General features: G+C 37.9%; 4 protein-coding genes across 5 annotated transcripts; all 4 read left to right on the forward strand.

Moving 5' to 3' along the window:
• The first annotated feature begins 981 nt into the window (after positions 1 to 981).
• Positions 982 to 4,233, forward strand: LOC126782164 (glutamate receptor 2.7-like). The gene is made up of 5 exons (XM_050507346.1): positions 982 to 1,242; positions 1,346 to 2,634; positions 2,817 to 3,120; positions 3,196 to 3,593; positions 3,704 to 4,233. Exons 1-5 carry the CDS (start codon positions 987 to 989, stop codon positions 4,076 to 4,078), a joined length of 2,622 nt encoding a protein of 873 aa, XP_050363303.1. The 5' UTR covers positions 982 to 986; the 3' UTR covers positions 4,079 to 4,233.
• Positions 4,234 to 6,285: 2,052 nt separating this feature from the next.
• Positions 6,286 to 10,395, forward strand: LOC126782165 (uncharacterized). Its single transcript, XM_050507347.1, has 12 exons — positions 6,286 to 6,686; positions 7,010 to 7,184; positions 7,402 to 7,485; positions 7,711 to 7,952; positions 8,173 to 8,401; positions 8,561 to 8,725; positions 8,800 to 8,931; positions 9,205 to 9,318; positions 9,502 to 9,549; positions 9,733 to 9,811; positions 9,907 to 9,963; positions 10,092 to 10,395. Exons 1-12 carry the CDS (start codon positions 6,499 to 6,501, stop codon positions 10,142 to 10,144), a joined length of 1,566 nt encoding a protein of 521 aa, XP_050363304.1. The 5' UTR covers positions 6,286 to 6,498; the 3' UTR covers positions 10,145 to 10,395.
• Positions 10,396 to 14,648: 4,253 nt separating this feature from the next.
• LOC126783467 (cold-regulated protein 27) lies at positions 14,649 to 17,112 on the forward strand. 2 transcript variants are annotated; one of them, XM_050508941.1, is made up of 5 exons: positions 14,649 to 14,843; positions 15,419 to 15,622; positions 15,709 to 16,006; positions 16,452 to 16,564; positions 16,647 to 17,112. In XM_050508941.1, the coding sequence occupies exons 1-5, from the start codon at positions 14,754 to 14,756 to the stop codon at positions 16,686 to 16,688; spliced, it is 747 nt and encodes a 248-aa protein (XP_050364898.1). In that variant the 5' UTR covers positions 14,649 to 14,753; the 3' UTR covers positions 16,689 to 17,112. The 2 variants fall into 2 exon arrangements, with proteins under 2 accessions (XP_050364898.1, XP_050364900.1); XM_050508943.1 differs by lacking the exon at positions 14,649 to 14,843 and adding an exon at positions 14,903 to 15,307.
• A 713-nt stretch (positions 17,113 to 17,825) lies between these two features.
• Positions 17,826 to 20,495, forward strand: LOC126783473 (uncharacterized). Its single transcript, XM_050508948.1, has 4 exons — positions 17,826 to 18,298; positions 18,602 to 18,797; positions 19,701 to 19,832; positions 19,984 to 20,495. The coding sequence occupies exons 1-4, from the start codon at positions 17,997 to 17,999 to the stop codon at positions 20,104 to 20,106; spliced, it is 753 nt and encodes a 250-aa protein (XP_050364905.1). The 5' UTR covers positions 17,826 to 17,996; the 3' UTR covers positions 20,107 to 20,495.
• Positions 20,496 to 24,721: the final 4,226 nt, after the last annotated feature.

The raw sequence follows: 24,721 nt of genomic DNA on the forward strand, positions 1-24,721 counted from the left end.
GATAAAGAACTGAACGATGCGCGCTCGGCTCTCCAGTGTCCACCTCTGCTTCTCACTCTCGGGCCCTGCCCGGGTCTGCTGCCACTAAAGCCCAAGGCCCAACACAACCAAGATTGAAATTTTTACTCCGAGTTCTAACGTCTTTCAAATCCATCATCTGTGTCTGACTTGAAGTTACATAATTTCAACTCTGTGCGACTGTGCATGAAGCTTATAATCTTTCAATTTAAGACTAATATTGCTTCGGTGACGAGCAGTCGAGTGGTATCGTACTTTCAAGCGTCGAGTAAAGGAATATTACGTACCTCAGTTAAGTTTCATATATCACTCTTAAAGTAAATAAAAAATAAATCATAGAAATGATTTCCAAGAATTTGAGTTGATAATGAAAGGTTCTAAAGAGCCAGTGTACGTTGTGAATTAAAATTAACACTATAGTTAGAGAGATATGAAGCAACAATCATCCAAGTAAAGATTTTCATTGTTCACTCTCTCTCATTGACTTTGTCATCATCTTGGATATATATATGTCTGGTATTTCTGTTCAAGAGTCAGGCCTCAAAGGATCAAACAATGGCGGAAGTTGTTCTGGTAATTATAAATATATATATATATATGGCAAGTTGATCGGAAGGCATGTTTGATATTAGCCAGGGCCTATTATGGACGATAGAGTAATGTTGCTCAACGATTACAAGTTTTCAATTGAAAAAAAAATCATAAAACTGGTAAATGTTGAGTATTGACTTCTCATAAATAATACACCCAACTAGCATAGATTGCATAGTGATAATGAATAAACTAAAACCAGCGTTGATTATTGGCTCATTGATGAAGCGTCCTGGAAAAATTGCCACAAGTAGCATTTTCAAACTTTGAATCTTTCTTTTGGTTCCTTTCACAAGTCATTAGTTCAAGGTCAATAAAACGCATGATTAAATTTACATATGATTCACAGAAGGAATATCAGGCTAAGAAAATACAGTATGTCTTGGGGCCTTTTGGTTTTGCTGTTGCTGGTGAATTCAGCCCTGGCCAATGGAAGAGGGGACAGATGTCAAGAAACCCAACGACACAGGGTTGCAAGAATAGGAGCTGTAGTTGATCTCACTTCTCGTGTGGGAAAAGAACAAAGAATAGCCATGGATTTGGCTATCCAAGACCTTCTTCACTCGAGCTGCCTTAGAGTAAACTTAGACCTCAGAGATTCACAAGGCAATTCTGCCAAATCAACTGCTGCTGGTAATCTTCTAAGGTTTTAGTGTCAAAAACCATAGTGACATTACTTGCTACTCTAGTATTCTTATATTTGGATTTGGCTATCAATCTTTGTTTTCTTTGGCAGCAATCAATCTTCTGAATCATAAAAAAGTTGAAGCCATAGTTGGAACACTAACCATGCAAGAAGCAGCTCTGGTCACTGAGATTGATGATTGGACCGCAAACTTCACCATCCTATCACTTACTTCAATTGCCATAAGCCCATCTCCAGCCTCACTTCAGCTGCCAAATTTTCTTCAAGTAGCAAATGACATTGTTATCCATATGCAATGCTTAGCAGCCTTAGTTGGTCATTTCCAATGGAGAAAGGTCACTGCAATTTATGAACAAAACAATGACTTTACTTCCTATTCTGGAATGATATCTATCCTCTCTGATTCACTTAAATTAGTCAACTCAGAGATTGAACACCATCAATCTTTCCCAGCCTTTTCTTCTCTCTCTGATCCGGATGCCTTTTTTTATGAAGAGCTGAAGAAGTTGAGGAGCAAAAGCAACAGGGTTTTCATAGTTACCCAGTTTTCTTTAAATTCAGCTGTTTTTCTCTTTAAAAAGGCAGAGGAAATGGGGATGATGGGCAAAGGCTATGTCTGGATTGTCACTGATGAGATTGCAAGCCTGATCGACTCTGTAAATTCTTCTATTAAGTACAACATGCAAGGTGTACTTGGCATCAAAACCAACTTTATGGAAACAACCAACAATTTTGTGAAGTTCAAAACCAGATTTCGCAGACTATATGGACTACAATACCCTGAAGAAGAAGAAAACTCTAGTCCAAGCATCATTGCTCTTCGAACATATGATACAATGCAGGCCATTGCTGTAGCCATGAAAAAGGCTACCTCAAAACATTTGTCTCAAGAAATTGTGTCCACCAAATTCCAAGGTCTAAGTGGCATGATGGAGTTCAAGAATGGCATGCTGTCCCCACCACCAACCTATCAAATCATCAACGTTTTTGGCAGAAGCTACAGCGAGATTGCATTCTGGTCACCAAGCTTTGGTTTCTCAGATGACAGGAACAATCACATTGATATGAAGAAGAGGACTCATCAGAACTATGTCCATGTTTTGGGTCCAATCAACTGGCCAGGTGGCTTACAAGCAGCTCCAAAGGGGTGGACTCTTGTCAATGGAGAGAGACCTTTGCAGATAGGTATTCCAGCTAAGGGTGCCTTCAATCAGTTCGTGAAAGTAACATATGACCAGGACAAGAATCGTACACACATCTCAGGGTTTTCAATTGACATGTTTCAAAAAGCTTCCAAAAACCTGCCTTATGAGTTGCCTTATGTGTTTGTTCCCTTCAATGGCTCATATGATGAATTGGTGGAACAGGTCTACTACAAGGTACACACTGTTGTTCTTCTACACTAAATAAGACACAGGTTTGGAGTCCAGAGTTGTCTAACATGCTATCATATATTTTCAGAACTTTACTTTTGCATGCGACAATAAGTGTCTCTTACACGGCGGCACATATAGGGCTCTTTAGACACTGATCTATGACAATTTCTACTAATGTTAAACAGCGCTTGGATGCAGCTGTTGGTGATATAGAAGTCCTAGCTGAGCGGTATCATTATGTTGAGTTCTCACAACCATATATAAGCTCTGGACTTCAGATGGTAGTCACTGTAAAACCAGACAAGCTGAAGGAAAAATGGATGTTCATGCAGGCCTTTAGCAAAACCATGTGGTTGCTCATGATCACTATACACCTTTCTGTATGCTTTGTCGTTTGGTTTATTGAAAATGAGCATGGCGAAAACCTTGATTTAAAGGGCATTGGGGCCATTTTGTGGTTTTCTGTCACCGTTTTGTTCTTTGCTCAAAGTAAGTCTATGTTCAGGTATATCTTAAGTTTATTAAAGTGTAATGATCGTCTTAACATACCACTACAATATGCAGGAGAGCGAATTCAGAGTAATTTGGCAAGGCTGGTGCTGACTCCATGGTTAGTTGTGATACTACTAGTAACGGCCACTTTCACAGCGAGCCTCACTTCTATGATGACTATCTCTAGAGTCCAGCCATCTGTGCTCGATGTGGAAACACTTCAAAAAATAAATGGAACTGTTGGATGTAATGGCAACTCTTTTATAATAAGGTACCTGATCGATGTTCTAGAGTTCAGACCAGAAAACATCAAGAGAATATCCTCCATAAGTGACTACCCAAAGGCCTTTGAGAACGGAGATATTCAAGCAGCATTCTTCGTCGGCCCCCATGCTAAAGTCTTCCTCGCATGTTACTGCAACGGCTATATGAAAGCAGGCCCTATATACAAGCCTAGCGGCTTTGCATTTGTGCGCAATTCTCCCTCTCTATCTTTTTGTTTGAGGCATTTCATCGAACACTTTGCTTCAAGCAGAGTTAGTAACTGATCATTGGGGTGGTTTTTAATTGTTTGCTTCAGGTTTTTCCAAAGGGGTCTCCTCTGGCAATTGACATGTCAAAGGCAATCCTAGATGTAAACGAGAAGAAACAAGTGGAGCTATTAGAAAAACAAATGCTCTCCTCCTTCAACTGTTCAACTTCACTCAACTTGAACGATGGTCCTATAGGTTATGAGCCCTTTTCTGGCTTGTTTCTAATCTCAGGTTTGGTTTGTGCATTTGCAATTCTGGTTACGACTGGGCGCATAGCCAGTAGGCATCTGCAGAATATGAGCTGCATACGAGCAATACTCATCAAAACAAGAATTCTAAGCTGGGCTTTTATGTACTTGATTCAGAGCTGCAGCAAAACTCAAAAGCAGTGCCCCACAAGCTCCTTTCTACAAGGAACATGACCAGTACTGGTGAGATAGTGATTTAACACTCATCTGTCAAAATGTAAATGCTTAGGGATACATTTCTGCACGTAAAGTTATAGAATATAGATCGAATGAAATGTGTAGATGATTAAATCCTATTTGAGATTCAGTGAGAAATGTTATAAGCATTAAAGGCCAGTAAAGTCCCCTGTGCCAAATCTTTACTAATTATTTATATGTTCTCCATTTAAAGAGGTATTTATAATAAAAAAATGGAAAATCTATTACTTAAACTAGGAGTGTTGGTACATCAAATGTAGTTTGGTCATCCTCCAATGGCATTTCCTAGTTGAAATAGGAATATATGAAACTAAATAGAAACGTACATCGTCAATGTACATAAGTGCTATATACAATTGCATCATATTCACTAAGCTGATTTATGAACTAAAAACTTGATTAAGATTTTCAGCTTTCACTAAAGGTAAAAATGTTAAAATAGTACATCAACTTTGCAATTAAGGTGTGTTAATTTTGTGAAATAAGACTTTAGTATATGAACTAACAAATGTAACCCACTTTTAGTACATGCTATTAATAACACCGTTAAGTTTGTGTAATTATTCATCATTAATAAGGTAGTTTGGTATCTCTCTCTCTCTCTCTCTCTCTCTCTCTCTCTCTCTCTCTCTCTCTCTCTCTCTCTCTCTCTCTCTCTCTCTCTAATATACAAATCTATTTTCCACATGGCTTCATCTTGTGCCTTGTGAATTGTTATGCTTGTATGGAAGATGTGAGCTGGTGGTGGGCTTAAGGGAAGTAAAAGCTTTATGCTCAACTAGATTCAAGTGATGTTTATCAATCTTCCCCGTTAACCACTCAATCCCCTTCATCGACTACCTACTGTCCTACTGATATGGCTATATCCATGTGCATAAGTTATGTTATTCTTCAATCGGATTGATTGTGGAATCGTCAATTACACACTTGTAATCATACCTATTATCAATCAATTATAGGATAATATTGTATCAATTAGACTCATATGGAAATATGTGACTGCATCACTTTAATGGATCGGTTTCCCCACTGTGTATAAACTATAAAGATTGAGATTTTCTGGGTAACTATCTTTCACTTAAGCTACAGTAGACATGACAAGAAGGTTGACCAATTTGCCCCTAAAATGACACTTAACGGGAAAAGTTAATTGCATGTACAACAATTATATGGAGTTTGTTAGTTCATGTACTAAATCGTTATTTTACATAGTTAATACACCTTGATTATTAGTGAGGCAAAGTTGGTGAATTGTTATTCAAATTTTGTCTTCTCTAAAGGGTGATAGCTAATGTGTATTATGGAGATACATGTTCTAAATCTTTATGATTTTAAGGATGAGTGGAGTAAAAAATATTAGTCATTACACACATGCATCTGTGAGGAGTTTTATTTAAACTTTTTTTCCGTTTTTAGCGGAGGAAAAATATAGTATGGGATTGTGGGAAATTATCCAGTAGTTTTTTAATTTTTTTTTTGTTAATTTATATTTTTGCATGTCATTTGATTAATTACTTTTATAACATTTATATATTAAAAATTATTTTAAACTACCATACAGTCTAAAATTATTTATGTGATTTCATACCCATTTGAGTACAAAATGAATTCTGGTTATAAGAATGTAGATAGATATAGATGAGAAACCTACACTACAATAACAAGTTTATAGGTTTTTTTATATCTCAAAACTTACTTTTCGTTTTAAAAAGAATTTATTGTTCCTTTCAAAAAAAAGAAGAATAATTTATTGTCAGTACAAACCTCCACCCTGTTCGTAGTACAAACCCACGAGAGTCTGTTGGAGCGGGCATCCAAACGGATCCAGAACTGGCCCAAATTGAAATCACCAGATACGTTGTCCCCCCCCAGCTCCCCCAACGGCCACCCCTCCCTCCAAAATGCGCGCGTACACATCACTCTCCCCTCAAATCCCCCAAAACCCCACACCCGTATACCTCACGCTCCTCCGCCGACGTCCGTACAACCCACCTTCAGCCCTGGGTTGCCAAATCTGCAAGTACATGTTTATAGATCTCCGCCGACAACCCCCTCACCGGCTCAGCCGGTAAGCCCCCTCTCCCTTCTCTCTAATCTCCCCCTAAAAAGTCAAGAGTTAAAACAAATTAGAAGGATAATCATGCCTCAAGATTCCAGTTCATGCGAGGAAAACGATGGCGTCGATTACACTCAATACCTAGACAAAAAATAATAATAATCAATCGGATTCATTTTTTATTTTGTATAAATACTACTCGCATATGCCAGTTCATTTTAGCCTTTTGAACACCTGACAGAGTCAAGTGCTAGCTAGATCTCTCCTTTGAATCCGATTGATGCTGCTATTTAAAATGCTCGTCGGGTTGTGATTTTGATCCGGATTTGAGTGATTCGGAATGGAAGGCGGGGATGGGACGATGCGGCTCGGGGCTCTCAACTTGAAGGCGGATCGGGTCAGGTTTGATTCGAGCCCCGATTTGTCGGTGTCGTCGCCGGTGACCAAGCAGAAGGCCGCCGCCGCCAAGCAGTTCATTGAGAATCACTACAAGAATTATCTACAAACACTGCAGGATCGCCAAGAGAGGTACTCAATTTGGATATGGCTTTTATTTATGTCAAATTGGATCAGCCTTCAATTTATGTGAACAAATGCCTTTACTGTTTGTGAGGTTATGTTTGGTTTCTGACACCGGTGTAGTTATTAAGGTTTCTACTTGGTTTGTAAGAAACTTGATCAAGTGGAAGAAGTAGCTTTGACATGATTGTTCAGTGGTAGTTTAGCAGTGGACGAGATCCTCATTTGCGTACAAGTAATGCCTTATGGCTTCATTTGGCGTGGGACAACTTTTTGTATATTTCGGAAAGAAAGAAACGTGCTATAACCTAATACATGGCTTCCTGTTTTAGACGTCGAGCACTTCAAAGGAAAGCACAAGAAGATCAGGTACCGGCTGAGGAACAGGAAGAGATGATGAGGAACTTGGCACGCCGAGAAACAGAATATATGAGACTCCAGAGGCGTAAAATCGGAATTGATGACTTTGAGCAATTAACTGTAATTGGAAAAGGTGCATTTGGCGAGGTAAATAGAAACATTTGAAATGTTACATCTTGCTCGGTTGGTTTGAAAATATACCATAATATTCCTTTCCGTTCAGTCGAAATAGCTCTTGCATTTTGTTTATGGCAATGTGGAGGCCCTTCATTTAGTAGTTTTGTTGATCATATGGATATGGGAATGAGATATACTTTCTCATACAAATTTTCATGCCTGTCTCTAATTTGTTTTACAAATACAGGTAAGGTTATGCCGTGCAAAAGGTACAGGAGAGATTTATGCAATGAAGAAATTGAAGAAATCAGAAATGCTTAGCCGTGGGCAGGTGACAATATTTTAAATTAGCACTATCTACTCAAATTTATCTACGCTGTTGTATAAGAAGTTTCCCAGTACTATTGCATTGATGATCATAATCTATATATGATAATGATTTGCACCCGAACTCAGCATCGAATAGGTTAATATATAAATTTTGATCACTACAAAATGCATGATATTATGTCATGATGATATGTTAACCGTCATCGTTTTCTTTTTGATGTTCCAGGTTGAACATGTGCGTTCTGAGAGAAATTTGCTTGCTGAGGTAGATAGTCGGTGTATTGTAAAACTTCATTATTCATTTCAAGATGCGGATTTCTTATACCTTATCATGGAATATTTACCTGGTGGTGACATTATGACTTTGTTGATGAGAGAAGATACTCTTTCTGAAGATGTTGCACGTTTTTACATGGGAGAGAGTACCCTGGCTATTAACCAAATTCATCAACACAACTATGTTCATAGGTATGACACTCGTGTGAATGAATATCTAATGAGTTTGTCCTCTTTCTTGCCTTTTCTATAGTATCTTTTACTTCCTCGTGGAGTGATTGCATGTGATACACAATTTCATGTTCTCATCATGAGAGATACACAGTCACAAGAGGCACACACTAAGAATAAGGTCATTTCTTGATACAAGTGTTTTACCTTACACTTACTGGCAATCTGATTCTTCTTACAGGGACATAAAACCAGACAATCTGATACTGGATAAAACTGGCCATTTGAAGCTTTCAGATTTTGGCTTGTGTAAACCTTTGGATGACAAGTACTCTACATTATTGGAAAATGAGGACTTAACCTCCCAGGAATGCATAGATGAAACTGAAGGACAATCTGGCTGTGAAAAGGTTCCTTGGTTGATGCCAAAAGAACAATTACAACAATGGAAACGTAATCGGCGTGCCTTGGTTATCTTCTATCCCATTTGTAATCAAATTATATCCAATTCTCATTAAATTTTTAGATTCAGTATGCAGACATATCAAGCAGTGATGTAAAACTAAGGAAATTTTTGTTTCTTTTTATGTGTAGTATTGAATTTTACCAATAACATCCTTCTTCTGCAGGCTTATTCAACTGTTGGAACTCTTGACTACATGGCTCCTGAGGTTTTGATGAAGAAAGGATATGGCATGGAGTGTGATTGGTGGTCTCTAGGAGCAATCATGTATGAGATGCTAGTAGGTTATCCTCCATTCTGCTCTGATGACCCAAGGATCACATGCCGCAAGGTAATAATTGTTGTAGCTATATGATATGATCCTTTATAATTGCAGAGTTTATAATACTGCTATTCTCCTCGTAGATAATCAACTGGAGAACATGCCTGAAGTTTCCTGATGAGCCAAAAATTTCAGACGAGGCGAGGGATTTGATTTGTCACTTGTTATGTGATGTTGAAACAAGGCTTGGGACACGTGGAGTAGAAGAAATTAAGGTAACCATGTCTGCAATTGGTTATCTACAAGTGTTAAGTATCACAATTAGCTTCAGAAAATTGCTGCCTTTTGAAATAAATTATACACAAAAAAAATAACGTACTACTGTTGTCTTGATATATTAGTAGAAAGCAGAGTGCTGGCAAACAAATTAAAATAACCATATGCCTGTTCTAAATTTCCTCACACTTGTTGGAATAGTAACAAATTAATTGGAAAATTGTGAAGTATTCTTGTTTGCTGTCTGCTCACATATTAATAATGATTCCCAGGCGCATCCATGGTTCAGAGGTACTGAGTGGGACAGCCTGTATGAAATTGAAGCTGCATATAAACCTACAGTTGTCGGAGACTTGGACACTCAGAATTTCGAGAAGTTTCCTGATGTAAGATCACTAGAATATAATGAATTGCAGTATTTTATCTTTACTGGGACTTTTTTTTTTTAAATGAACAATGCCTGATGTTAGAACACATGTACTTCTACGTTTATGCATTACACTCACAGTAGTCTTAGTTGATAGTTCTTGCATCCATTTGTTGAATTCTTTTTCTTTTTCTTTATATAGCTAGAAGCCGCACCATCTGCAACACCAACAGTGGGACCTTGGCGGAAGGTAATGACTTCATTTTTTCTTAGTTTTTTTTTTTTTTTTGAGTTATATGTGATGTAAAGCTTGCTGGTTTGAATCAATAGTCAGAGTAGTTTTGGCATTCAGTAATTTCCATAATGGTATATGATAGTTCAGTAAGAGTTTATTTATTTATTTATTTTTTTGTTTATTTTTTTGCTTTTGCAGATGTTAACCTCAAAAGATAATAATTTTATTGGATACACTTTCAAGAAATCAGATGTCCTTAAATCACTTGAAAGTTCAGGTTGGCTGCTTCTCTAATTAGCTACCTTATGTATTCCTTTCTCTATTGGTTCTTGTACATGTCTGGTCGTCTTACAACTTAACCATGCCTTGCAGGTACAGACATGAGATCAAACGGATCTTCAAAGTCCCCTTCACTGATTTCCTTGTTAGGTATGTGTTACTCGCAGCTACTTCTTGATCTCAAGCTATCTATGTGTAGGTATAGAGTTCAGCTTTCCTTGGGTTAGAGCAATTGACAAACCACTGTCCTAATTTTATCTCCACTTTTGCCTAACCAGGTAGAATTGACTTGCAAGACAGTGTAATACCGGAGGCCGAACCAAAGCAGTAAATCTAAGTTTTGTATTGGAGCAAGCATTATTCTTTTCTTCATGCGCACACTGCATCCGAAGCCCATTGTTTTTTTACAAGATCAGATTTCGCGAGGTTTGCTGTATGCATGAAGACGAATAAAGAGGTTAGCGCGAAAGTTGATATATTATTGGGTGCGATTCTTTGTAACTCCCCCAGCCAAATACTCCCTTCTATCTTACTGTAAAGACAGTAAACTCTCAAGTTCAACTTTGCCACTATTTTGTCTGAGTTCTTTTGTTTTCAATATACAAACCCCTCGGAGCACCCAAAAAAAAAAAACTTCAATCTTAGCACTTACGTACCAATTTCATCAGTGACCCGACTTTCCTTTGTAATCAACCTGCATGATTGCTTCTGGAATTTGGATTTGACATGAGTAACAAGAAAAATGCTGAGGCAGCCTCCCTCACTCGTAATCTCGAGAATTTGACGTGGCAAAATTACAATCACATCTTTTTGGTCAGTTTATATCTTGACCGACTTGACGTTAATCAATTTTAGGCCTTTACTATTTAGTAAGTCGAGGTAAAAAAAAATACAAAATTTTATCTTGGTGAAATCAAAGGAAAGGTCAGACCCTCTCCTCCTTTAACCCCATCTCTAATTCTTCCTATTCCTTCGTCTTCCTGTGAATTATGCAATTTTTCAACCGTCGTAGCTAATTTTAGTCGCGTATTTCCTCTATCAACTCCGAGGCACTTAGGGAGATTCGGAGGATGGCATGATGCACTGGAGATTTGGATTTGATCTAATCATTCTAATGTATGATTTGGCTGTGCAATTGAAGGACCAGCGAATGAGTTAAGGGAGAGGAAGAGAGACTTGAGGTTGGAGAAAAAGGAGGTCGGGTATGGGGCCGGAGAGCACACGACGGAGCCGCAATTCCGCAAAGGTGGAAAGAACGGAGGAGGGTGACGGGGTTAGAGGAGAGGAGGAGGAGGAGAGTGGTAAAAACTTGAAACGAAACAGTGTGGTCACTGTGGTGAAGAAAAAAATTGTATCTTTTGCATCCAGCCGATCCACAATTCTACGATGTAATTATGGAAGGCAATCAACTAATTACCTATGAGGGTATGATTCCTTGTTTTGAAAACGAATTATATCTGATTCCTAAAGGCATGGGAATCATAATCAAACAGGATTTCTTTTCTCAGTAGTGGTGATGGTATATTTGGTGGAAATATTATAAATAAATTTTTTTCACTATTTGTTTTTTATTTTGGACACACGGCGTGATGTGATACATGTCTTATTTTTTTCTTAATTGGTTTCAAAATTTTTAAAAGCGTTTAAATTAGTTTCAGTCCTCGAAAAATTCTCAAATATTAGTGCACTCTCACATTGATGCGCTCTATGCAGCCATGTAATTTTTTTGGATCTTATGTTCGTGTAACACGACAAGCGTTAAGTAGGTATTAGAACACAAATGGTTGATTGAGTGGATCGAGACTCAAAAAAGATTAAAAAAATGGTGAAAATTTAACCAAATACATATTTCCATGTAGTGATCACATCCTATGGTCTGTTTTTCTAAGATCATTTCCTATATATGGATGCCCTTAGAGAGATAGTGTCTTATATATGGTTTAATGTGTCGATTGAGACTCATACATTAGCAGAAGTATGTTAATTTTTTTGCATTAGTCGTATTTCTCTATAGTGATGGCATCTTACAGTTGGTTTTTCAAATTAATATCTCCTCAATACAGTTGGTGTTGAAATTAACACATTTGCATATAACATAAGACACTAGTTATACCATATTAATAGGCACATTGTGATTCATATGACTGATACCCGACCAATGAAAATCTGACTGTTGGATGTGACCGCAACACTCAAATATGGCCATAGTAAGAAATTCACTTATTTTTGTTGTCTTTTGGGATTTGATCCACACGGTTAAACATGTGTAACCAACTACGCCGCTAAGGGAGCCATGTCTCTCGCTGAAAGATGTTTCCAAAATTTGTCATAAGTGCATAGATCGTCTTATTGCGAGACAATGGTAATATTCTGAGACTTTTTCGAGCATCGTTGATATTTTCTATGAATTACATAAGGTTTCAGAAAATTAAAATTTAATTTAAAATCCAATTATAAACACACGGCGATGAAGTGATGTGGCACTTGTCCACTTATTTTTATTTTTACTTTCTTAAGTGATTTTGAACTTCAAAAAGCGTTTAAAATTAGCTCGGGTATCTGAAAAAATACCTAAAAATTTATTGCGCTCTCACAGTGATGCACTCTATGCAACTATGTAAATTTTTTTGAATCTTATGTTCGCGTAACACGCCTAGCGTTAAGTAGCTATTAGGACACAAAGGGTTTGATCGAGTGGATCGAAACCCAAACGACGTCGAAAAAAGTGTAATTTTAACCGGACACATATTTCCATGTAGTGATCATGTCCTATGGTCGGTCTTTCTAATATCATTTCCTATATACGGCTACCCTTGTGGAGGTAGTGTCTTACATAGGGTTTAACGTATCGATCAAGACTCATACGTCATCGAAAAGTATGTGAATTTTATGCAATAATCATATTTTCACTATAGTGATGGAATCCTAGGTCAGTTTTTCAAATTAATATCTCCTTAGTATAGTTGATGTTGAAACGAACACATTTGCATATAACATAAGACACAAGTTATACTAAATTAGTACAACTCAACTAGAAAATATTATCTTGAGCTTTTATTGATGATGGATCTCCAATTTACATATATGTTAATAAAATAAGTATCGTGACTAATTTGTGATAAGTTTCAAAGAAATTTTTGAGAAATCAGGCTAATATAATTTGTGATAAGCCATGTACTTTTATTCTACTTTTAATTTTAATTTTTTTTTTTTTGAAAACCCTTATCCTAAAATTGTGGAGGTTAGTTACCACAAAAACAGCTACGAAAATATGGCTCGGTTAATCAACTACGAGAGATGATCGACAATAGTGCTCGAAAAATCATGGTCAAGTACAATCACCACGTGAAAAGATTTTTGTTATTCGGCTTCAAATTTGACCCTAATAATTTCACCACCATATAATTAAAGGAGACGGATTCTTTTCCTTGGAAAATGAGGTTTGAAACCCAATCGTTTATGCAAAGCTTACATGATGGTGTATGGAATGAGCATAAATTGACTTGTTAAGGGGTGATCAGAGACGCAAAGCGGTGTGTAATACGGTAACCAATACGGTTTTTAATTAAAGTAATTTACCCTAAATAAATATGTAATACCATACACAACTTGTAAATACCCCTTATTAGTATGCGATGTGACCACATTATTTATTTATGGAGGATAAATAAGTAATTAGTAAATAACAGAAGAAATTATATTGAAATTGCATTTTTATTTCTTTTTTTAGATAATCTTACATTATATTTAAGAAATTATGCCATGAACAAGTAAAGGGATAGAATCCAGAATCCAACAGAAATTTCAACATGAAGTTTTATACCGATCAACCTTTCAATCTCTTCCCGTCACTTTTTTTTTGTCAACAATCCTCTACAGTCATCAATAATCCTCGGCCTCTATGGTTGTTCTTCTTGGTACTCCTGGCACTGAAAATCGGACTTGTTGGATCTACTCGGGGACATTTCGAATTGTTCTATTTGGTTTGCAGGCCGCCATGGTAGAAACTAGAAAAAGCCGTTCTCAGTTCTTTACTGGTTTGTTTGAAGAAACATGGATTTCGAATTGTTTCCCGAGACACACGTGCCAAAAATTGTTACTGTAGTGCTTTGTTTTGGTCCCCTCCAAATAACCATACCGTTCGTTAGCGCGTGTAGCCCCCACGCTGTTAACAAAAAAAAGGTGTGAACCTTCACCTGGGAACCTCCGGATAATCATATACGTCTGATCAAGAATCCAAGACAGCAGCTCAATTCTGTGGTCCCAATTTCAGATATTTTCTTAGCCAATCAATCTGATAATATCTTTAGAAGATATTATAAAAGGTTTATCCCTTTAATAATACAATTGGTCATAATCTAATCTACATGTTATCTTCATAACTCTTCTCCACGTCAAAAAAGACCCCCCAAACCAGCAAATTGCGTACTTCTGAACCATCCAAGAAAACGAAACCGCAGTTTGATGAGTTTCAAAATCAAAACTGACCACATTTGATTACTTTATCCACGACACGTCGTTTTCTCCCCACACCCTCCAAAAGTCTTCAAACCAGATATTTTTTTTGTCCATCCTTAACCACGTCGAAATAAATATGCCGAAATTGAAAATATCTCTGCCTATATGGATCAACCAGAAGAGTTGAAGACGCGCGAAACAGGAAGTGCGGTTGGCGCGTCAAGATGGATCGGCTGCAGATATTTTTCTGGAGGCTTCCGATAAATATCTAACCCCCCGGGACCCTGACGTGGCAGTGAACGGCCCACATGACACGTGGAAAAGGCGCGACAACTGTACCGACTTTTTGTACCCATCGCCGCCCTCCGAAGCCTTTCATTTCTACCCCTTTAATTTTTCATCGCTCACCGTCTTCCTCATTCTTCGTCTTCCTCCTCAGATCATCTAAGCTTTCTTTTGTGTTTAAACAGATAAAGATTTTTATGGATAATTTCAGAGTGGAAGAGTTGCAGGTTTCTGGGTTAAATGGTGAGACACCGCATGAAGTGGACCCTCCTCCTCCTTCAGAACTGGTACTTTTGATTCCCTCTCTCTCTCTCTCTCAAAATCCATACTTTGTTGTTTTCTTGCTTTTGAGAATTACAACATTTGTGTCTTCATTTTTCCTTCCTAATGTAGCAAATATATGCTTGAGATGTTCATCTTTGAGTTTAGTAAGTAGGTTGGAATTGGGATCTATGAAATCTGCAGAGGTATTAGGTGGGTGGTATTAGTTTGATTTACTTTGTAATTATTTTTGTAAAATTATGAGAGCTGTTTATATATTTATCTCTTTGAAAATATCTTGATATTTGTTGTGCTGTTAGTAATATGTATATTATAATGATGTCAATGCTTCTTCGTTTTTTTTGGAAGGAAAAAAAAGTTGATTCTTTTGAACTTATTGAAGTAGTTTTTATTGATTATGTTTGAAAGCTTTCAACTTTGTTGATCTAGTGAAGGAATATGAGGTGAAATGTGTTCTACAAACACATGGGTATGTAATATATGTGTGTTTTAAGTAATTTGAAATACCAGCAAATCTAGATAGAAATCCTTGGTAGCATTTTCACAAATGTTTCTGATCATGGTTTGCAACTTATATTAGGGTTCTCAGGCGCCAACTGAAACTATGTCTACAGAATGGACAGATGAGAAACACAGTATGTACCTAAAATCTATGGAAGCATCGTTTGTTAACCAGTTGTATAACTCCATGGATTCGCGTGGTCGGCACACACATAAGGGAAACTTGTCTCATATAAAATCATCCAAGCAACCCCAATTCAATTCTCGTGCTGCTTCAGGCCAGGTTATAATCTGATATATGTATCTTTCAATGATTTCGCATTTGTGATGTATAAATTTGGGAATTGTTTCTAATAGTTGTTGGCACAGTTTAAGGTACTTCGAGCTGGCTGCTGGCAGAAAATCAATTTTGGAAGAGGTGAAGCTGAGTCAGATTGTGGTGAACTTCTCGCGAATCCATGGATCCTGCATTTTAGATCCACCAGCAAGCCAAAAGATGTTGAATCTCCTGTTGTCCAAGAACAGGCTGGGGCTATATATGAAGAAGTTGATTCAATTTCTAAGAAAGAAATTACTTCGGCACCAGCTACTTGTTTGAAGCAGTCTAATCACTTTAATGTATCTCTTTCTCATATGATGCATCAGGATATGGTTGGCGGCAATACAGGTGCTTTCAGCTATATCTTGCCGTACTTCCATGCAATATGTTCTTATTCTGCAACTCTTGATTGGCGTTTTGATGTACATGTCCTATCTGGTCGGCCATTGTTGATGCAATAGTTTATTATCCTGCATAGATTCTGATTAACGGAGCTTCTAAATTTAAAACTAGTTAATGAACTCCCCAGTGTATTGCTTTAAGCTCCCTTACCAGTCCTTGATATCCCTGTAATTTTGGCCAAGAAATGGGATATTTGAGAAGATATAACCATATAAACTAAATGACAGATAGAACGTCTGAGATTTCAGTTATACACAGTACATGAGCCTCACTTTCTGTGCTGCAATTTAAGGACATTGTGTGTTCCATTAATTCAAATAGATTTCCTCTATGATGTGCTCTACTTCCATCCTCTAGCTGTCATTATTAACCCATGTTTTGATTCTTGCAGAGGTGTCCGACCAGAACTTCGCTGATGAAGATATCAAAGAGGAAAAGGCCATTGCTTCATGCAACTCTAAGAGGATGAAAAATCTTGTACTTCAAGCCTCAAGTAACGACCAGGTAATGTACAGGCCATATATTATTCCTATCATTGTGCAAATGTGGCATCATCTCATTTTGTTGCTCTCTTTTTCAATTTTAGGTTGTTCCATACCAAAAGCCTGCTGATACCGAAGATAGGTGAGTAAGAGCTATATATCTGCAGCTTCATGGCAGAAGGCTCGTGAAATGGAAGCGGATGGATTTTCTGGTTACCTTCTAACGTAGTATGACACTGGTGACCAAGTTTTGAGGTGATGCCTGCGTGTTACAGTCTATATATCAGAGAGAGATGGAGAAAGATTCAATCAAGGAATATGTTCATATTTTGTGGGTGTAAATGGGGCTGGCTGCAGGATAATGGGGCGGCTGAATTGTTCTGTTATTACGCAGTACAGATTGTAGAGTTTAGTATCAGTAATGTTTTGATTAAAACAATTTAGTGTCTCATTTTCAGATACCGGAGTTTAGAAATTTCTGCTGATTCAGATTGATTTGTTGGATATATCTTGCAGTCAGGAACTCAGGATGACACAATTGTAATACTGATTTTCTGGATAGCCATAACATGCATCGTGTGCTTTTATTTCTTTTCTGAGACGATTATATGTTGCTGGTATTTTGTGGTCTGCATTCATTATCATGTTTGGGGAATAAATGACTGGTGGCCACTACTCAAGAGCACGTACCCTTACAATTATTTGATCTCTATTATCCTCTCAAATAATATGATTGATTGATATAACTTGTTGTGATGGTGACAATCTCGGATGGTGGATTGGTGGTTGGTTGTACTTGGTACAATTATGAATGAGATCATGTATAAGAAGTGGGGACTTGAGTTTGAAGGTAGCAAGAAAATAATTCAGCTTAACCTGCTGAACAGATTCAAACTTACAATCAAGGTAGGAAGGTCGTGCGAGAGCATTGTTTTTCCGGTGAAGGTTACCTAACCGGTAAAGCAATCAAGACAAAATAATTATCACAAGCACAACTCTTGACTACATTCTGCATTATAACTCCGGAATTTTACGAATAAAAGTTGAAAAACAGAAATGTAAATTTTCCCAGTGGTAAGGTATTACTAGGCTGCTCCATAACTCAACCTAGAACTTGTATGTTTCATACATCAGCTTTGAGAGAGTCATCACTGTCATGTATCAGCAGCTCGCAACATTTACGGTTTCATATTGGGCCTTGCGATTCAACGTGGGCTTGGGCCCGAACCTAAAAGAAGGAAAAGCAACTCGTGCTTAGGTGACAGCGTCTCGAACTAACAATCGCTCCATCGCGGCATCCTCCGCTACCGCATTCACATCCTCCGATTTGCGTCTTCAATTTTTCCATACTCAATAATACTTGTTCGGTCAATATCTGAAATCTCATCCGCTTCTCAATTCTTCTTAGGGTTTCCGAACATCTAGGAACCAATCTGCTCCGTCGAATCATCACGATGCCGCCGTTCTGGTCGAGCACGGCCTCGAAGGCGGTGGGGTCCTTACTCTCCCGCCGAAATGGAGCCAGGAATCATCACCTGTACACGTCCGCCAGAAATTCGAACCGGATTCGGCGCCTGAGTAGCATTGCCGGCATAGAGACCCCGTCGGTCCGGAAATGGACCGGCGATGGTGTCAGCGACACGTCACGGGTTTTGGTGAATCCTTTTTGTGAGCAGAGGAGGCGGTTTTTGGGCTGCGGCGACGGTGAAGAAGGCGGCGTGTTATCCAAGGTTTACGAGGAGAGGCGCGTCTTGGGGTAATTCTGGTTACCGTTTTCAGCTGCTTAATTACTTTATTAAGAAGAATCATGTGTTGGAATTAGTTACAGTGGTGTTTGTGTAGTTTATTGATTGAGGCTCAGATTCGCTTAGGCTTATATTGCATTGGGGACTCTATTGTTGGTTTAATCCACTTTCTGTTTGAGGTTTTCTGTTATGTGGTGTTAGAACATATGGCATTGCCTTCGGAAGCTAAATTTCTTGACTGATGTGTGGGAATCTGTGTCGTGCGTGGTTTTCCCCCTGTGATTACTCATGGGAGATGGATCATTGGGTTTCAGGTATTCCCCCGAGCAGTTATATGATGTGGTTGCTGCTGTAGACTTGTATCATGGTTTTGTCCCCTGGTGTCAGCGATCAGAGATACTTCATACCTATCCAGATGGCTCATTTGATGCTGAGCTGGAGATTGGTTTCAAGTTTCTTGTGGAAAGTTACGTGTCCCACGTTGAGTTAGAAAGACCAAAGCGTATCAAGGTAATCACTTTCTTCAAGCTTCATATGACTAATTTTCTGTGAGAACTCTTTGCCGTGGTGTCTTCACTTCTCTGCTTGCTGACAATCAATCGCATTTTAGTGGTTCCCAACTGAACTAATGATTTTGTGTTTTCCTTATCATATAAAGCTGTGAACATCAAAGATTTTAAACGTGACTATCACAGTTTATGTTGAAACCTGGTGTTTGCTGCTGCTGATGTTGAGAACCATTAGGTTTATCTGACGAAATATAAGGATTTGCTTTAGATCCTGTTGAAAATGTTTGGCTTCAGTTAAATCTCTTTTATGGAGTCTGATGATTAGATTTCCTGGAGGAAGATATAAAAGGAGAAGATTAGTTAGTGAACATGTGATTTATTACACTAAGGGAGTAAGGGGCACGAAGACTATGGTTTCTATAGTATTGAGTAACACCTTTTGAGGAATCTTAAGTTGAATGGCACCACACTACGCGTATAGATGTTGGTTGGTGTTCAATGATTGACATGAACTGACCTGACCTGACCTGACCAGTGGTGTTTTCTTATGGGGTAAAATTTCGATGGACGTAGTCCAATCTTGTGCTCAGTGAAATGTTTTAGAAAATGAATTTTACTTGAACATTCATGAGTAGTAACAGATTGACAGTTGTGGTTGGATTAAATGAAAGAAAGGAAAAGAAAAACTCACTACTGCTACTTATGAATCAATTTAGGCAATGAAATTAATTTCACAAGTCCCTTGGTGGTCCCTTGATGTTATTTATCTAGCATGACATTTTCAAAGAAGCTCCAATTGATTTGTAACCAACTTACCATGAGTTTGATTTATTTGTACTGTTAATCTTGCTTGTAGTTCATCTGGAATTTCTGGCTGACTCCTTTGTTTTTGTTCTACTTCTAGACGACTGTGTCAAATAGTACCCTCTTTGATCATCTAATAAACATCTGGGAGTTTAGTCCTGGACCTGTTCCAGGAGCTTGCAACCTTTATTTTTTGGTGGATTTTAAGTTTCAGTCACCTCTTTATAGACAGGTAAGGGATCTCATTTCTTCACTTCTGATCCACTATTCTTTTTGGGTTCTTTTCGATGGTTTTTTCTTTATATAAGCACATTCTCTTTATTACTTTAAACTGGACTAGTATTATTGTAAGCATTTTGATGTTGCAATGACCTTTGCGACAGGTGGCCTCGGTGTTCTTCAAAGAGGTGGTCTCGAAGCTTGTTGGTTCATTTAATGACCGTTGCCGGTTGATATATGGGCCAGGAGTTCAAGTTCATGAAAACTCTTATGGACAAAGGGTATGAGAGTCTACAATTTGGCCGTTTGAGAAGACCAAGTGAATGAGCTTCTGTGGAGTGTAGTCAGACAAACCTTGAAACCAAATTTTAGTTCGCCTTGCCTCTCGGTAGTTTTTGTTACAATATGCTGCCGATAGTTGCCCTTCTCTTCTGTGGATCATTGTCCACTATGGATGCAGGGTTCCTGCTCATTTGTTCCCGTGTACTTTGTAGATCAATTGATCAACATGTACTTGATTGGATGACAGTTTTAATATTACATTACTATCTCTCATTATTAAAATCCTGCTGTAGGTGAGAAATTCCAGTCAAACTCCTTGATACAGTTCCTGTATGATAAATAATACAAGCAGCTGATTAGCGCCATTTGGTGTATCAGGAATGATGCTCTTTAAATAACTGGTCTGAGTCAGATCATTAGAATCTATTTTCACTTCAATGCCACTTCATCTCCATTCTTATTTGCTGTTAGCTTCATCTTCACAAGGAAATGGGGTTGACTCGATTGCTTCTTTCATGATTATTGAACTAATCTGGCCGAGAACTTATGTACCTCTGTTGATTTTCGGATGTTTTTCCGTCTTAAAAGAGGTGAATGTAACTGATAAAGGGATACTGTGACTGGAGATTGTAATTGATGTTGAATATGCTGATGTCCAAGATTGGTGCTGGTCTAGTTGTAGCACACTGAGAATGAGTACTGTAACCCAAAAAAGGAGAAGGCCGGGGCTGGATAGAGTGACCGACAATGGTAAAAAAGAAGAGTCGACGGTGACCGGTGATCGTTTAAACAATGTACTACGAAATTGATCCGTCAATTTTATTACAGTCGTGAAGATTGAGCCTTGAGTTGATTCCCCAGATAGATACCTCGACCGAAAACTACTCAATAATTCATGCACTCGAAGGAAAAATAAGATTCGCCAGCTGGAAATAGTGATGTGGTAAGAACATATGATCTGGACCCCTTTGAGATCGTTTTAGGATTGGCTAAAAAACGATGATTGGAGATGGGGATATGAGTCTGAACCACAAAACTGATAGAATATGATGAACACAGATAGCTATAGCTGGCTAATGCTGTTATAGAAAGGAAGAAGGAATATTCATAATTTCATATGTTCATATATCTTTATCATCTGCCTCGTTGATTGATTGATAGTGCCGTATATTACCAAAGAATTAAAGCATCCAATGACCCAACTTTTTTTTTCCATGATTCTTTTTCTCAGAGTAGAGATTCTTACTCTATAATGCACCCTTAATTAGCAGCTTCTAATAATTACTTGAAAAAAAAAAAGCTTCACTAAAGGCGTCGATAACAAGAGGTGGGAAAGTACAATTGCCTTCTATCATCAACGATTATGTATAATTATTAACCGATGTACGTTGATATACGTACATACATTTATCATTTTTTCAAGTTTCACGTACATTTGATTAAAAAAAAGTTTCACACGTTCAATTTATGTGGGTTTTTAACGAAATTTGTTTACATGCTACCGTAGTATCACGTGACAATGTCTATTAGTTCTCATTACTTGTTATATTTCGACACGTGAATTTATTACAACTAAAATTACAATTTAACATATTTTTATTATTTATAAAACGAACTTCATGGTATTTGATGATTTTGAACTAGAATTTCAAATTTGAAGTTTAGAGTTTAAGACTTAGGATTTAGGGTTTAAAACGTCATCTCTTGTGGTTGTCACCAAAATCCCAAATATACTGCATCCTGAGTTAGAGCATGTAATAATTGTCATGCGTCCTTGTATTACATGATCTTGTCAATACGTGTAGGGTTCAGGGTGCAACTCTACTCGATAATAAAGTCGGCTTTTCTGCTGCAAGATATGTAAAAGATATGTTAACTGATAAGAGTTGATAACTGGAAATCTATAAAGAGTCCAAGTCAAAGGTAAAAGATGCAAAGCTACATCTAGATATAGTTGATGTTGATCAAAATAACTTTCTTTAATTGTATTAGAGGCTAGATATGGGAATTAAGGGAAGGGATATATGAGTCATGAACTCATCATCTACCTAGTGACGACAGTGACATTTCTAGGGAAGCATTCATATTTATGCAGACATACGCTGCATAAGCCAACAAGTGTCGACGTGGTGCATTCCACGGAAAGTTATATCTATAATCTTGATGCACAATATTCTCTTGTGAATCGTGAATGATATATGATCTTTGATGAATCTTCATCTTCATGTCTTCTATCTGGCGTTTTTATGCAACACAAGACATATATGTACATAGAATTATGGACCAAATCTATTTAGCTAGCTAATGTCGATCTTAAAACGATCGTCTAGCTTAGCCCCAACTTTTGGTGACGACACACGCATGCATATTATAACCACTATTGCTTCTTCAGGCCTCACTATGATGCTGACAGAGTGAAGACTGATTCGTATATATTGTCTGATTGATCTCATATTTTTGGTCTGAAGTCTGAACTGATTGGCCGGTGTCATGCATCATCATACAAATTTAAGTCGTTGCAGCTATACGAAATAATGGATAATCAAATTGCATAAACCTTGTACAATTAACCACATTCAGAAAAGAAAAGAAAAATCTTGCATGTATAAGTCTATCGTGTCTCCTTACTGCTATTTACTTCAACATTGTTGAGTTAGATGCTTAAATTTCTTATGTGTTATATTTTACGTGTTAGACTCATTGTCTACACGTACTTTACGCCTCTTAGTATAAGTTGTCGGGCACTTGACTTAAAGTTCCGGACGAACACGAGTGGATGGTCGTAAGAATCACAAAACCATGTTCCCCGATGAATTGATGAAACCAGACCCGGAAGCTTATGTTACGAACGTTGCTTCGAAACGCGACATTGAAGATGGACATGGACGTTGTCTAGCTTAGCTACCAGCCATACCGTGATACACGTACTCCCTCCACTCGCATTGCTCTTTTTCAGTGACTGAAATATATAGACATTTACTGTATAAACATATATCCCCTTATCAGTTTATTCTTGGACTTATCTCACCCATGCAAAACTGCATTACATACACGTACAAGCTAAGGTACAGCACGTACATACTTAGAACTTAGAAGCTAACTAATTAAGGTCAAGGAAGGTGCATGCATGTACGTACTCGATACATCAGAACCTTAGTGTTGATTAGATTGGCACCAATTCTTTCATTATAGCAATGTTAGTGGCTAAAGAAAAGCTTTGTCTTCGGTCTTTGTTCCTAATTTCTTCGAAGAAAACAAACAAGAGCAAATGATCAGATACTGCACTACTATATGTCCTGCTATATATATATTATAATATAGAGTACGTATATTGTGCATTCTGAGCAACAGACACCTGCCCCTCTATGCTCTATCCAACCTAGGAGAGAACTGTGCATGTCTTAGTATCTCCATCAAAATTTCCATCCCCCACGAAACACCAATCGTTGTCAAACGGCAACGTCCTCCCAACTCTGCAGAAGGGACGGAGACGAAGATGCAGAATTGCAAATGACGCGTGTGGAGTAATTAATCAGTACATGTTATGTCCCTCAGTACCATATCATCTCCAGGTCCCCCCCCCCCCCCCCCGTATATCATAGCCACGTTGAAGTAGTCGCCAAAAGTTTGCTGAAAATGAGCAAACAGATTCGAAACACTATCCAACACTGTGCATGGCATGGTATTTGAGAGTAGCTAAGCTGCTTAATGCTCTAGCATTATTCAGCATGTGAGAATTCGATTGCGAACGTGACAGAGACCAACAGACGATGATGGATCGCCAACTGAATAACGTACAACCGATTATTATATCCAATCGCGGCCAGTTCACCGGCGCAGTTCTAGTTTTCCGGTCCTTATTGTGATCTATATCCACATTGTTAATTTTAAGTTCGTAATTTGTGAGCTAGGTTCAACTAATTAGGACTATAATTTCTACAGACTGTAATTTCTGTGAAAGGGAAAGATCCGAAGATGACCGTGTTTCTTCTTGGATGCAGAGGTACGTACTCTTTCGTTTGTCCTTCAAAAATGATTGAGATTGCATCAGTACCCAGATATGGCCTACAGGTTCATGTTCTGCCTTGATCGTGCCCAATATTAATAGGTCAGTAGCCCATTTTGGCCAAATTTGCTGGTTGGTACATGCCGGCCGGCATCATTATTGTGTCAGTGAGAGATTAATCAAGACTGCATTGACGATATATAGTGATATTCCAATGCATGGCAGCTAGCTATCGATTTTTCATACGACCTTAATGTTTAATCCCTAGCCCCACGTTGAGTCGCAATGGGTTAAGTTGCTAGCTATACGCATGTTATTTTCTGATTTGCTAGCTAGAATTGAGGTTTTATATATGCCAAACAGTCGCCTAATTATTATGTTTCAGTCTTTCTGATATATAGTGATATTCCAATGCATGGCAGCTAGCTATCGATTTTTCATACGACCTTAATGTTTAATCCCTAGCCCCACGTTGAGTTGCAATGGGTTAAGTTGCTAGCCATACGCATGTTATTTTTCTGATTTGCTAGCTAGAATTGAGGTTTTATATATGCCAAACAGTCGCCTAATTATTCAAAAAACAGTCGCTAATTATTATGTTTCAGTCTTTCTGA

This window comes from Argentina anserina, chromosome 2 (genome assembly GCF_933775445.1).
Source record: "Argentina anserina chromosome 2, drPotAnse1.1, whole genome shotgun sequence".
Classification (NCBI taxonomy): Eukaryota; Viridiplantae; Streptophyta; class Magnoliopsida; order Rosales; family Rosaceae; genus Argentina; species Argentina anserina.

What these genes read in the sequence shown, in the direction of transcription:
- LOC126782164 (XM_050507346.1), top strand. Translation starts at nt 987, where the DNA reads ATGTCTTGGGGCCTTTTGGTTTTGCTGTTGCTGGTGAATTCAGCCCTG. An exon ending in TGCCAAATCAACTGCTGCTG is followed by an intron (nt 1,243 to 1,345) that starts GTAATCTTCTAA and finishes TTTCTTTGGCAG; the next exon opens with CAATCAATCTTCTGAATCAT. An exon ending in TGGAACAGGTCTACTACAAG is followed by an intron (nt 2,635 to 2,816) that starts GTACACACTGTT and finishes AATGTTAAACAG; the next exon opens with CGCTTGGATGCAGCTGTTGG.
- LOC126783473 (XM_050508948.1), top strand. Translation starts at nt 17,997, where the DNA reads ATGCCGCCGTTCTGGTCGAGCACGGCCTCGAAGGCGGTGGGGTCCTTA. An exon ending in AAAGACCAAAGCGTATCAAG is followed by an intron (nt 18,798 to 19,700) that starts GTAATCACTTTC and finishes TTCTACTTCTAG; the next exon opens with ACGACTGTGTCAAATAGTAC. An exon ending in AGTCACCTCTTTATAGACAG is followed by an intron (nt 19,833 to 19,983) that starts GTAAGGGATCTC and finishes CCTTTGCGACAG; the next exon opens with GTGGCCTCGGTGTTCTTCAA.
- LOC126782165 (XM_050507347.1), top strand. Translation starts at nt 6,499, where the DNA reads ATGGAAGGCGGGGATGGGACGATGCGGCTCGGGGCTCTCAACTTGAAG. An exon ending in GAAAAGGTGCATTTGGCGAG is followed by an intron (nt 7,185 to 7,401) that starts GTAAATAGAAAC and finishes TTACAAATACAG; the next exon opens with GTAAGGTTATGCCGTGCAAA. An exon ending in AAATGCTTAGCCGTGGGCAG is followed by an intron (nt 7,486 to 7,710) that starts GTGACAATATTT and finishes TTGATGTTCCAG; the next exon opens with GTTGAACATGTGCGTTCTGA.
- LOC126783467 (XM_050508941.1), top strand. Translation starts at nt 14,754, where the DNA reads ATGGATAATTTCAGAGTGGAAGAGTTGCAGGTTTCTGGGTTAAATGGT. An exon ending in CTCCTCCTCCTTCAGAACTG is followed by an intron (nt 14,844 to 15,418) that starts GTACTTTTGATT and finishes AACTTATATTAG; the next exon opens with GGTTCTCAGGCGCCAACTGA. An exon ending in CTCGTGCTGCTTCAGGCCAG is followed by an intron (nt 15,623 to 15,708) that starts GTTATAATCTGA and finishes TTGTTGGCACAG; the next exon opens with TTTAAGGTACTTCGAGCTGG.